This window comes from Carcharodon carcharias, chromosome 10 (assembly GCF_017639515.1).
Source record: "Carcharodon carcharias isolate sCarCar2 chromosome 10, sCarCar2.pri, whole genome shotgun sequence".
NCBI classification, from domain to species: domain Eukaryota; kingdom Metazoa; phylum Chordata; class Chondrichthyes; order Lamniformes; family Lamnidae; genus Carcharodon; species Carcharodon carcharias.
The window spans coordinates 70716446-70729243 of NC_054476.1; the positions used below are offsets into that span (position 1 = coordinate 70716446).

At 43.9% G+C, this 12798-nt stretch overlaps 1 protein-coding gene across 1 annotated transcript in view; it reads right to left on the reverse strand.

The window, feature by feature from the left end:
* The window catches only part of syt12 (synaptotagmin XII), a 61103-nt gene that overhangs the window by 20043 nt on the left and 28262 nt on the right, over positions 1 to 12798 (reverse strand). The window contains exon 5 of the mRNA XM_041196658.1: positions 1329 to 1721. Within this exon, the coding sequence (XP_041052592.1) occupies positions 1329 to 1721 (393 nt within the window). The remainder of the gene's footprint in view (positions 1 to 1328; positions 1722 to 12798) is intronic.

A 12798-nucleotide genomic window follows, 5' to 3' on the forward strand; every position in this document is an offset into this window, starting at 1 on the left:
GGCACAGACCATACCCAACCAGCCCGTGCTTGCAAAACTCAAAACACATTGATGTGATTCCGCGATTGGACAACATTTGCTAAATAATCTCCAATATGATAAGCATGATGCTGACAACCAATTTAAGATCGTCAGTTGGGCTCGCAGTGTGGCGTATTTGCGTGTACTAGAAGCTACATATGTTAATACACAGGGCTCTGTTCTTTGCAGACAGAATGAACATGAACATATATTGCTTCTGTTTCAGCGAAACAAAAAAAAGGGACAGCCATTCACTGACTCATTCCTCAGGGCAATGCTTTGGCCAATCAGGGTCAAACTGCCTGGTTTAACTTTCAACAATTGGCAGTTAACTATCAGTCACCATCAATGGTGCATTCTCCATGGCAATGTCACTTGCCAACCAATCAGAACTCTCTTCACATACAGTATAAATTGTTGTATCCTCTTATATTGGTATTCTTGCGAGTGTCCTGATGAATGTAAGACAAAAAGCTTAGACATGTCTCTTTTTTCAGCAATACATTCAAGACATCTTAATTCATCTATCTAGGGACACCCTTCTTCACACAATGTTAAATGAGCTCAGGGTTATCACTTCCACCATCTGAATTGAAACCTATTCCACATAATGATCTTGACTTTGCATGATAGTGTAAACTGGGCATTCCAGATTCAGCTAGCTTTAACGTATCTCTCAGTTCTGGAACTGTGCTTACACACTCATGAGATCCTTTCTGAGAAATTAGTTTTCTTGTAGACATCGGTGCATTTTTTGCTATTCAAATATGAATAGCTTATATTTAATAATTCACAGAATTCAATCTTTTGTTAAATAAAATGGCATATTGCGGCTATTCCAATGATGAAATTCTATTGCTGGCACTTAATTCAAAGCAAACAAATGTTTTATCTTTGCTAAGACTAAGGTTAAGACTAAGACAATTGATACCCAGACACAGAACATCACAACAAGGTCTCATCAAGGACCAGGTTAAATAGAACAATAATAATTAATTAATAACAATGCATTTCTAGTTATTGTCACTACAGTGGTCTCTGTGATTGTTTGACTTAATTGCATGATCTGTTCCTCAACCTGCATTACTCCTGAAATTTATCCTTCTATTTTTTCAGTTAGGCTCTCATTAACCTAACCCCTTGTGTTCAGTGTCAGATTGAACTGAGCGCCCGTGAGATAAATTTGGCAGTTTGCCCTCGAATGGAGCATCAGATTCTCTGTTGTCTGAATTGAGGGATAAATCATCACTCGCTGAACACTCATCCCTGCACAGTCAAGCGTAAAAGTAAAAATTCATCCAACCTACCCGAGAAATCCCAACAATCTGCTCATCTGGCAGCAAGTTGATGCGCACGAAGCAAGATTCAAAATTGACATCCTCTTTCTCAAGCAAATCTTTCCCCTGTACCAGAGTGACGTGCAAGGTGTTTGAGTTCATATTGTACTCCAAGCACATCTCAATCTGCCCAACTGTGAAGTCATGGCCAAAGTTATTACCAATAGAAGATATGGAACTCAGTGAGTCTGTGGATACAGACTTTTTCATGGGTCCATAAGATGTCAACTCCATATCCTTAGTCATCAGTTCCAGAGTCCCGAGCTCGTTGATGGTTTCATATGTCTCGTCTATCTTTAGGCTTGATTGGCGGCTGGGAAGATTCTTCTCTGTGGGCTTTTTGTAATTTGAAGCCACTGTTCTCTGAGGAGAGAAAGAAGAAAAATCAGTTTGATCAGCTGTCGCATATTTCTACTTGTAGTTTAAGTGATTGTTGTGAAAACATTTGACTTCACAGTCTGAAACTGATTTAATAGATCAGATTGCTGCACCCGAATATTCACAGTCCCTTTGTCATGAATTACACAGTGATTTGCTGAATATTAAAATGTCGGGAGTCATTATTATGGCACAGGAGGAGGCCATTCAGCCCATTTTATGCAGAACTTTCTAAATGTGTCTTAATTTCACATCATTTTTCTTTGATCTTATTAATTGTCTCTTTATTAGATTGCAGCTCCAGAGAAAATTGCAAAATGAAGCCAGGTTCTTTTTTTAAAAACTCTTTCAAATATTTCATCTCTGCTCTCTGGGTTGATGAAAGCTTCAGCTTAGGTGAGGAGACTCCTGTCAAGGTACAAGATTCATACGGTGTGGTGGGGTGAGACTGAGATCGCACACAACCTGGGAAAAGAAGCTGGGATTGTTCTCGCTAGACCGGAAAAGATTAAGGAGAGATTTAATTGAGCTGTTCAAAATGATGAACGGTTTTGACAGCATAAATAAGGAGAAACTGCATCCAGTGGCAGGAAAGTCAGTAAGCAGAGGTGATTGGCAAAAGAACCAGAGGGAGATGTGACATTATTTTACACAGCAAGTTGCTATGGCCTGAAATGCACTGCCTGTAAGGATGGTGGAAGCAGATTCAATAATAACTTACAAAAGGGAACTGGCTACATCCTTGAAAAGAAGAAATTTGCAGGGCTGTGGGAAAAGATCAGGAGAGTGGGACTAATTGGGTAGCTCTATCAAAGACCTGGCACAGCTGAGTCTTTGCAGTACTGTTGTTCACTGCAGATAAAGGTCCGACATCAAAAATATTATTGATAGATTACCTTGTGCCTTTGAACCCTGGTTATATCAGGCTGCTTTTTTAAAAAGGCAATCCATTATGGTCCTTTTATAAAAACAATCCATCACATCTTGAGTTTAAAGAAGTATTGATTGAAAAGGTTTCTGATAGGAGTCTTCATCTACAGTAAGATTGGCCCCGTTGCGACACGCAGTCACATGATAATAAGTTTGTACTGTTATAGTTATCATCAGATATTTAAAGGCCTGACATGTTAGAAGAAAATTAGCAGTCAGCTCAATATGCTTTCTGTCAATTTTATGGTTTGGTAAAAGAGCTTTCAAACAGATTCACTTCAAATCGGTTCAAATTCAGATCAGTTGCAATGTTAGCAAATGAGTTAATGTGTAATAATCCCCCATACAGGTACATAGAACAGGAGTAGGTAATTCATCCCCTTGAGGCTATTATGCCATTCAATTAGATTATGACTGCTCTGTATGTCAGATCTATATACCCACCTTAGTTCCATATTCCTACACCCTTACCTAACAAAAGCTATCGATCTCAGCTTTTAAATTTTGAACTGATCCAGTCTCAGCAGCTTTTTAGAGGACAGTGTTCTAGGTTTCCACTACACTTTGTGAGAAGAACTGCTTTCCCACATCAAAGTTGAATAGCCCAGTTCTAATTCTAAAGTTATGCTCTCTTGTTCTGGACTCCCTTGCCGGAGGAAATAGTTTTTCTCTATCTACCCCATTGAACCTTTTACTCATCTGAAACACATCAGTGAGATAACTGCTTAATCTTCTATGCTCAAGGGAAAACAGGCCTAGTCTATGCAGCCTATCCTCAGAACTTAATTCTTTTAGTCCCAGTTTTATTCTGTCGAATCTGTGCTTCACCCCATCAACACGTGTTTCTCCAAACATAACACTACCCAAGGCTTTCCTTCATCCTCCCACCCTTCATCCTGAGCTTGAAGAGCTCACAGTCTTGGTTGTACAATCAGCACTAAATGGAGGTTGGCCATTTCCTCTTTGGGAAACTGGCAGTTTATACACAGCTCTGAGTATATGGCTGCAGATTGACCCTGACAGTTGCCCTTGCGGAACAAGTACTGAAAAGCCTTTCTGAAATAAAAGAAAGGGAGTCAATCCAGAGACACACGAGTCGTTCAGTCAAAGACACACGTGAACATTCTTGCTTTATTTGTGATTTATATGATTCAATGATAAAACGTTTTTTATTGTGTTATCAAACTCAATCCATAATGTTAGCAATCAGGACAAAAGATCAAAGCCTAATTGCAATCAATGCCAGTGACTGTGACCAAGAGGATTTTATAGACTCCTTCGTCCTTTGATCTCGGAAAGAGTAGTGAGGACTCACCGTTGACTGTAAAATAAAGAACTTGGGAAGTTTTAGCTGAATAAATCAACCACTTTAACATCCTTTCAGATATTTTAAAACTTTTTTTTGCTTACATATTTCAGTATGTTGAATTCATTGTAGTGTATTGGTATGTAAAGAGGTTCAATCTGTTACATATTTGAAAAGGTATGGAATTTATCCCACAGAAGGAACACTGGATAACTTGGGCATTGCATTGTGCATTCATTACCTTAAGCTTTCTGTACATTGACAATAGTACTGTAGAAAGAGCTGAAACAAGACCAACAATATAGAATTAAGATCTCTTAAAGATACATAATAATTGACTCAATTTGACTCACTAGGAGACACTGATAAATGGAAGATTCAATCAGTTGAATGGCTGTTCACTAATGAGATTGAGAACTAAGAATTTAGAACAGCTTTTCAACAATAGCATGTACTTTGTTAACTTTTAATTAACTGTAGACACAGACAGTGCACAGAGATCAATTTACCATGATGACTAACATTTATAAATGTGTTTGTTCAGTTTTAAATGAAATTCAAACCTTGATTGAGGGTGTTGGATTAGTCTGATTGTTTAAAGTGAATCTTGGATTATGATAAATTAACAAACTTAAATATATACTTTGAAAGAGCTATCTAACTTCACTGCTCTTACATCATTGGCTTGCAAATTGTTCCCTTTCAAGTATTTATCCAATTCCCTCTTGAAAGTTACTACTTCACTGCACTTTAGAAAGCTCCTGAAGAGGGTACAGAGCATATTTACCAGAATGATACCAGAGGGGTTTCAGTTATGCGGAGAGACTAGAGAATCTGGCATTGGTTTTAGAGCAGAGAAGGTTAAGCGAAGATTTAATAGAGGTGTTTATAATTCTGATGAGTTTCTTAGAGTAAATAAGGAAAAGCTCTTTCTAAAGGCAAAAGGGTTGTTAGCCAAAGGATGCGGATTTAAGATCATTGTCAAAAGAACCAGACAGAAATGAGGACAATGTATTTTTTTTTTACAATGAATTATTAACAATCTAGAATGCATTACGGGTAAGGTGGCAGAAGCAAATTCAATAATAATTTTCAATAAATGCTTGAAAAGGAAAAAATGTACAGGAATATGGGGAAAGACCACAATGGGCCAAATAACCTCCTTCAGCATTGTAAGATTCTATGATTCTGTGTTGCTGTAACAACTGGAACCAACAGTTCATATCAATACTATTCAAGTTATAAAGGCGTAAGAAATGCATGACTGCTACCTCTTGCACTGCAATATAAACCACAAAGGATAACTGCCTAGTGCATACCATGAAAGCCGCTGTTATTAAGTCAATCCCAACCAAGACTGTGATATTGTAACACAGAAATTGGACTACTATAGGTCTACGGGTTGCACTGCTGGAGGTGCCTTCTTTCAGATGAGACTTTAAAGTTAGGCTTTGTCTGTCCTCTGAGCTGGAGGTAAAAAAATCCCATGGCATTATTTTGAATAAGAGCACAAGACTTTTCCCTGGAGTCTTGGCCAATATTTATCACTCAAGCTGATTATTTAATTATTATCACATAGCTGTTTGTGAAATCTTGCTGTGTGCAAATTGCCCATGGTCCTAAACTGCATTAGTGACTACACTTCAAAAGTATTGGTTGTGATATGTTTTGGGATATCTCGAGCTCATAAAAGGTGCTTTTATTGCAAGCTTTTCTTTCACTGCCTTCAAGAAAAAGTGTCTGTTAAATCCCCTTTTTTCAGTCGGCATATGAATTGTGCTGAAATGCGTTACAACATCATTTTTAAAAATTGATTCATCGGATGTGAACATCGCTGGCTAGGCTAGCATTTATTGCCCATCCCTAATTGCCCTTTGATGTATGATATCATCCTGGAGATTGATATAATGCTATTCTGGTCCTCTCGCCTGCCTGCCCAAATGATGAAAAGATATACCAAACGCTTTTTCATCAAGACTTTAATATGTGAGATTATCTTTTTCCTTCTCTACAGGGTTTTGTTCAATGCTTTGTCATTAGCGGGGGATAAACATTAAATGCTGTGATAGGAACAGCCCCAGTTCCTGTGCATTATTAATAATTTGTCAGTATTAGTTTACTTATCTAGATCTATGACTGCCTGGCAATCTAGAAGGCTATAAATAAACTACAATGATGCTGGTAGGTGGCATTACTGAAAAGAGGTGATTTTTTTTTTTGGAAAAATTTGTACTTTATTCATAAAATGTCTGAAAGAACGTTACAAAACATTTCAAAATGGCCATCACAAGAAGTGCAATCTTTTTTGGTAAAATATACTTTATTCATAAAATATCCAAAAGGACATTACAAAACATTTCAAATTGGCTATCACAAAAAGTGCTTTTTTTTGCAAAAATATATTTAATTCATAAAACATCTTCAACAACATTTCAAACCATTTCAAAAATACCATCACAAAAGTACAATCAGGTTCAACTTTTACAACATGTATCACAAAATGTATCAATACAATAAAGGAATATTACAATCATTTGCAGACATTCATTTTGAGCTGTACAGCCTGAGGGGATTTAAACAGTTCCCAGCCCCTCGGTGCACTGTGGCAGAAAGGTCTTAGACAGCGACCTTTACCCATTGCGCCTTTGCGGTGGCTGCCCCAAGCTTTAGTGCGTCCCTCAGCACGTAGTCCTGGACCTTAGAATGTACCAGTCTGCAACACTCGGTTGGGGACAACTCTGCACTGGAATACCAACAAGTTTTGGGCAGACCAAAGAGCGTCTTTCACTGAGTTGATGATCCTCCAGCTGCAGGCGATGTTTGTCTCAGTGTGTGTCCCTGGGAACAGCCCGTACAGCAAAGAGTCCTGTGTCACAGAACTGCTCGGGATGAACTTCGACAGAAACCACTGCATCTCTCTCCAGACCTTCTTTGCAAAGGCACAAGCTACAAGGAGGTGAACAACGGTCTCTTCCCCACCACAGCCACCTCGAGGGCAATGTGCCGAGGGGCTGAGACTCCTGGCATGTAGGAAGGATCTGACGGGGAGGGCCTTTCTCACCACCAGCCAAGCTACGTCTTGGTGCTTGTTGGAAAGTTCTGGCGATGAGGCATTCTGCCAAATGACTTTGACAGTCTGCTCAGAGAACCATCCCACAGGATCTACCCTCTCCTTTTCCCGCAGGGCCTCTAAGATGTTACGTGCTGACCACTGCCTGATGGACTTGTGGTCAAAGCTGTTTCTCTGCATAAATTTTTCCACGAGGGACAGGTGGTACGGCGCGGTCCAACTACTTGGAGCGTTCCACGGCAGTGTGCCCAGACCCATCCTTTGCAACACCAGGGACAGGTAGAACCTCAGCACTTGGCGACACTTGGTGCTTTCGTACTGAGGGTCAATGCACCGCTTGATGCAGCCACACACAAAGGTGGCCATCAGTATGAGGGCAATGTTGGGTACGTTTTTCCCCCATTTATCTAGAGGCTTGTATATCGCGTCCCTGTGGACACAATCCATTTTCGACCTCCAGATAAAGCGGAAGATGGCTCGGGTGATCACCACCACACAGGAGTGTGGAATGGGCCACGTACAGCAACAGCGAAAGTGCCTCACACCTGATGACCAGGTTCTTACCCGCAATGGAGAGGGAGCGTCGCTCCCACATGCCCAGTTTCCTTTTCACCATAGACACTCGCTCCTTCCAGTTTCTAATGCATGCCCTGGTCCCTCCGAACCATATCCCCAGCACTTTCAGGCCATCAGTCCTGACAGTGAAGGGGACAAAGGATCGGTCAGCCCTGTTCCCGAAGAACATGGTCTCGCTCTTCCCCGATTTACCTTGGCTCCCGAGGCCAGTTCGAACTGGTCGCAGATGTGGATCAGTCTGCACACCGACAGAGGATCCGAGCAGAAGACGGCGACATCATCCATGTACAGGGAGGCTTTGATCTGAGTGCCTCCACTGCCTGGGATCGTCACTCCTCTTATGCCTGGATCTTTCCTGATGGACTCAGCAGAGGGTTCTATGCAACACACGAAAAGAACAGGCGAGAGAGGGCAGTCCTGCCTGATTCCAAATTTAATCGGAAAGCTATCTGATTCCCACCCATTGATTGAGACTGCACTACTGATGTTAGTGTACAGCAGTTGGATCCAATTGCAAATTCCCTCCCCAAACCCCATTTTGGAGAGCACATCCACCATGTAGGTGTGCGATATTCTGTCAAAGGCCTTCTCCTGATCCAGGCTGATGAGGCAGGTATCCACACCCCTGTCCTGTACATAGGCAATCATACCCCTGAGCAGCGCAAGGCTGTCAGAGATTTTCCTGCCTGGCACAGTGCAGGTCTGGTCAGGGTGGATCACCAATTCCAGAGTGGATTTTACCCGATTGGCGATGACCTTGGACAGAATCTTATAGTCCACATTCAACAATGAAATGGGTCGCCAATTTCTAATTTCCTCCCTTTCCCCCTTGTGCTTGTAGATGAGGATGATAATGCCTTTCCTCATGGATTCTGACATACTGCCGGCCAGGAGCATATGCTTGTACACTTCTAGCAGGTCTGGGCTGATCCAGTCCCACAGAGCTGAATACAACTCCGCCAGCAAGCCCTCGCTTCCAGGAGTTTTACTCTTCTTGAAGGAATCAAGGGCCTAAGTCAGTTCGTCAGGAGTTAGCGGTTTGTCCAGACTCTCCCATGTACTGTCGTCTAAGACCTCCATGATAGAGGACAGGAAGGACTGGGAGGCCATGCTATCTGTGGGCTTCACAGCATACAATCCGGCATAAAATGATTTGCTGATCCTCAAAATGTCAGACTGTGATGACTTTACTGAGCTGTCTTCTTCCTTCAGGCTGCTGATCACAGAGCTCGCTCTGTGTACCTTTTGGAAGAAGAAACGTGAGCACTTCTCATCTTGCTCCACGGAGCAGACTCTGGAACGGAAGATGATCTTGGAGGCCTCCGAGGCAAAGAGTGAGGCTTGCTGGCTCTTCACCTCTTGGAGTTCCTCCTTGACATCGACCCCCATCGACCGCAGCCGGTGCAGATTCTGCATGTTTTTCTGGAGTCGGGACATTTCCCTCTGTTCTTTTCTAGCTTTCTGGGCACCTTTGAGAATGAAAAACCTCTTGATGTTTCCCTAGATCACTTCCCACCAGTGTGTCAGGGACTCAAAGAGGGGTTTCACGGTTCTCCAACCTTTGTAATCCCTCTTGAGCTCCTCAATGTTCTCTGGGGTCAGCAGTTTCATGTTTAGCTTCCATTCCCCCCTGCCCACCCTATGATCCTTCTCTAAGTGACAGTCAGCCAGTAGGAGGCAGTGGTCAGAGAAAAACACTGGCTTGACGTCGGTGGATCTGACTGTGAATGCATGGGACACAAACAGGAAGTCTATCCTGGAACGGATGGACCCGTCTGGCCGCGACCAGGTGTATCTACGCTGCGCTCCGTCTGCAGGGTTGCTGAAGACGTGGTGCAGCTTGGCATCCTTAACTGTTTCCATCATTGATCTGGATGTAGCGTCCAATCTGCTGTCGGCCCTGCCGGATCGTCCAGCCGCATCAATGATGCAGTTGAAGTCACCGCCCAGAATGACCGGCCTGGAGGTCGCTAGCAGCCGTGGGAGCTGCTGAGAAACCTCCAGCCGCTCGGTCCTTTGTGACAGGGCAGACACGTTAATTAACTGGAGTGGAGCATTCTTGTACATTACGTCTGCCACAAGGAGGCGCCCGCCCACCACCTCCTTAACCTGGGAGACGGTGAAGCTGCCTCCCCCCAGCAGAATCCCCAGGCCTGAGGAATGAGAGTCGTTTCCGCCCGACCAGATTGATGGACCGTGGGACCACCATCGTGACCATTGCCTGAAGGAGCTGAGGTGCGGTATCACACACTCCTGCAGAAACAACAGGTCAGCTTTGACCTTGGCAAGGTAGTCCAAGGTCACAACACATCGTCTAGTAGATTTAATGCTACGCACATTTATGGATACAATCTTTAAACCCATTTTAAAGCATTTATTCTCTTACCAAACCTGTTGTCTCTGAGAGTCCCAGACCTTTGGTCTGCTCCTTCATACCCGTAGCGTGCTCAAATTGCCTCACTTTGGATGGGCTGAGGAAACTGTCCTGAAACTCCCCACTGGCAGTGTTCTGCTCGGGCGGCATCTGGGGGTCCGTGCAGAGAGCGGGGTTTGAAATGACCTCTGTTGGAGAAGCTTCTCCAATCCTCTCCCCCTCTGGGGCGTTGCTGCTCCCGGATTCCTGCAGCTGGGGTGCGCTGAGCGTCTCACTGCTCCCAGATTCCTGGGGCTGTGGTACACTGGCCTCTTCAGGTTGCGGGCAAAGTTGGGGTGCTCTGGTCTCATTTTCTCCAATGTTCTGGGGCTCGGGTGTCTCGTCCTCCAACTCCCTAGAGCTTTGCCGTTTCTTCTGTCGGTGCCTTGCTGGCACTTCTTCGTCTGAAGAGCTGCTGCCTTTGTCATCCATGTCGGATGGGAGACGCATCTTGCCACTTGTCTGGGAAGTGGCTTGGTTCCTTCTTAGCCCCTTCTTCCTTTTGGCTCTCTTCACCAGCTGCCACTCCCCCTACTGCTTTTCCACTGCTGCCTCCTCCTCCTCCATTGATTTGCTCTCCTGAGGAGTGGGAGGTTCAGGGAGCAGTGCTGTTGATTGGCTGTCTGTTGCCCCAATCTTTTCCTCCACTTTGTCTCTCTCTGTGTCCTCCTTTGTCTCGTTGTTCTCCCCGGGGGCCTTGGTGGTCAGAGTGACACGAAGCATTTCTTCTGCTTCCCCCTCGTTGGCTTTGGCTGCCTGTGCATAAGTGAGACAGCGTTTGGGGCAGAGGTGACCTGTCTCGCCACACAGGTCGCAGCACTTAGCCTGTTTGTAGTCTTTTGTCTGGTGCCCTTCCTGTTTGCAGTTCTTGCAGAGGACGGCGCTGCAGTTGGCTGCCACGTGACCAGCCTTGCCGCATGAGTGACAAAGTTTGGGTTGCCCAGCGTAGACAAGGTAGCCACGGCTTCCCCGATAGTGAATCTGGAAGGAGGGTGGAAGGTGGCTCCCTCACTGTTGGCCTTGAGCGTGACCTTAACCTGGCATTTGCATGTCCAGATCCCCAAATTGTCTCTAACCTCGGCGCAGCTCCCAACCTTGTTGAAGTACCTGGTGAGGAAGGTGAACACGTCGACGACAGGGACGAAGGGGTTGCAAAGATGCATTGTCACCACCCAATCCCGTTGCAACGGCAGAGCAAAGAACGGCTCCACCGTCAAGATCTTCATCTCAGGCAGGTCTCTCTTCTCCTCGAACACCTTCAGGAACTTGATGCAAGCTGCCACTCGCTTGAACGTCACGTCAAAATATCCAGCGCTGGGGAAGTCTTGCAGGCAGTAGATCTCCGCAGCTTCGAGTCCACATGCCTTTAACAGGATCCTCTTGGTGAAGAAGGCCCGATCATAGGTGCTCCTCCTTCACTGTCCTTTACCGTGACTCGGATGGTGTTAGGTACCCCATGGTTTGGGGTTCGATTGGTTATAGCATTTGCTTCACGACCTTGCCCTGGCAGAACCATGATCATGGTCTCTCCCCTGCCAGGTAAGTATCGCAATCATATTCCAGTCCCTTTAATTCCTTTAGCGTTCTGTTAAGTGCAGAACTAAACTAGCTAGCCCATCACTGATATGATCATTATCACACTAAGGTTGTGGTGTTAAAATAAGCTTATGTTGGGATAATATTGACAGTGTAAGTGAGTCACACAGCCAGGAATTTAATCTAGGTCCATAACAAATTATAAAATGATATAATTTTATGATTGAATCATGTATTTATGGCAAAAGAGTTGAATAAATTATGCAAATAAGAGGGGAAACATAACAAACGTATTCAATCTCTGTTCACTCCATAAAATATATCATAAAGTTTTCCTAACCAGTTTTCATATACTAAAATATATTTATTGTTGCATAAAGAGCCTAGAGGCAGCCTCATTAAGACGCCACTTGCTGATTTCTCAATCAAAACAGCCGAAAAATCGACAGGAAGTGAGTGTTAAAATTGAGTGGATGGAGGTCGCTATCAAGTGGCTTGAGCAACTGTCCCCAGCACAAGGTAAGTGTCCTAGGAAGTGAATCCTGATTGGGGAGTTCGGGATAAGCAGGGATGAAAATGGGGGAGGGGGAAGGGGTGGCTTGGGGGAAATCCCTGAGTAGGTGAGGCCCAAGGGCTCTTTGTGTGGCCTCCTTCTAGTCCACAAGGAATCACAATTTATTTTTAAAAACTTATCTTGCTGAGCCTTCTTTGGCCCTGGCTCTTTCTAGCTGCTTCAGACTGGGTAGGGAAGACATTGCTATTATACCCAATAGGAAAAAACAGTTCAGACCAGTTTCCACCAGGTGGGTGGTGTTAAAATCAGCTGCCTAAGGTCTTCTATAATGAGGTATTTCAAAATAGTTGCCCTTTGCTGAATTTTGAGCAGTTGTGCTATTTGGCCTGCACTATCCCCATAGAAACAGTATTGAGACTGCCATTTAATAGGATACATACAGTCAGCAGAGCGAGATGGTTTTCATCCCATTAACCTGGACTGAGCTCAAATCTGTGACTTAGAAATGGAAGGGCAATAGCTAACTCACACACTGGATCACTGCCTCAGTTTTGAGAAATGATGGTATAGTGGTAACATCACTGGACTAGTGATCTAGAGGCCTTGGCTAATGCTTTGGGGACATGAGTTCAAATCCCACCATAGCAGCTTGCTGCATTTGAATTCAGTTATTAAAACCCCAGAACATCAAGCCACCCTCATTAACAGTGATCCATG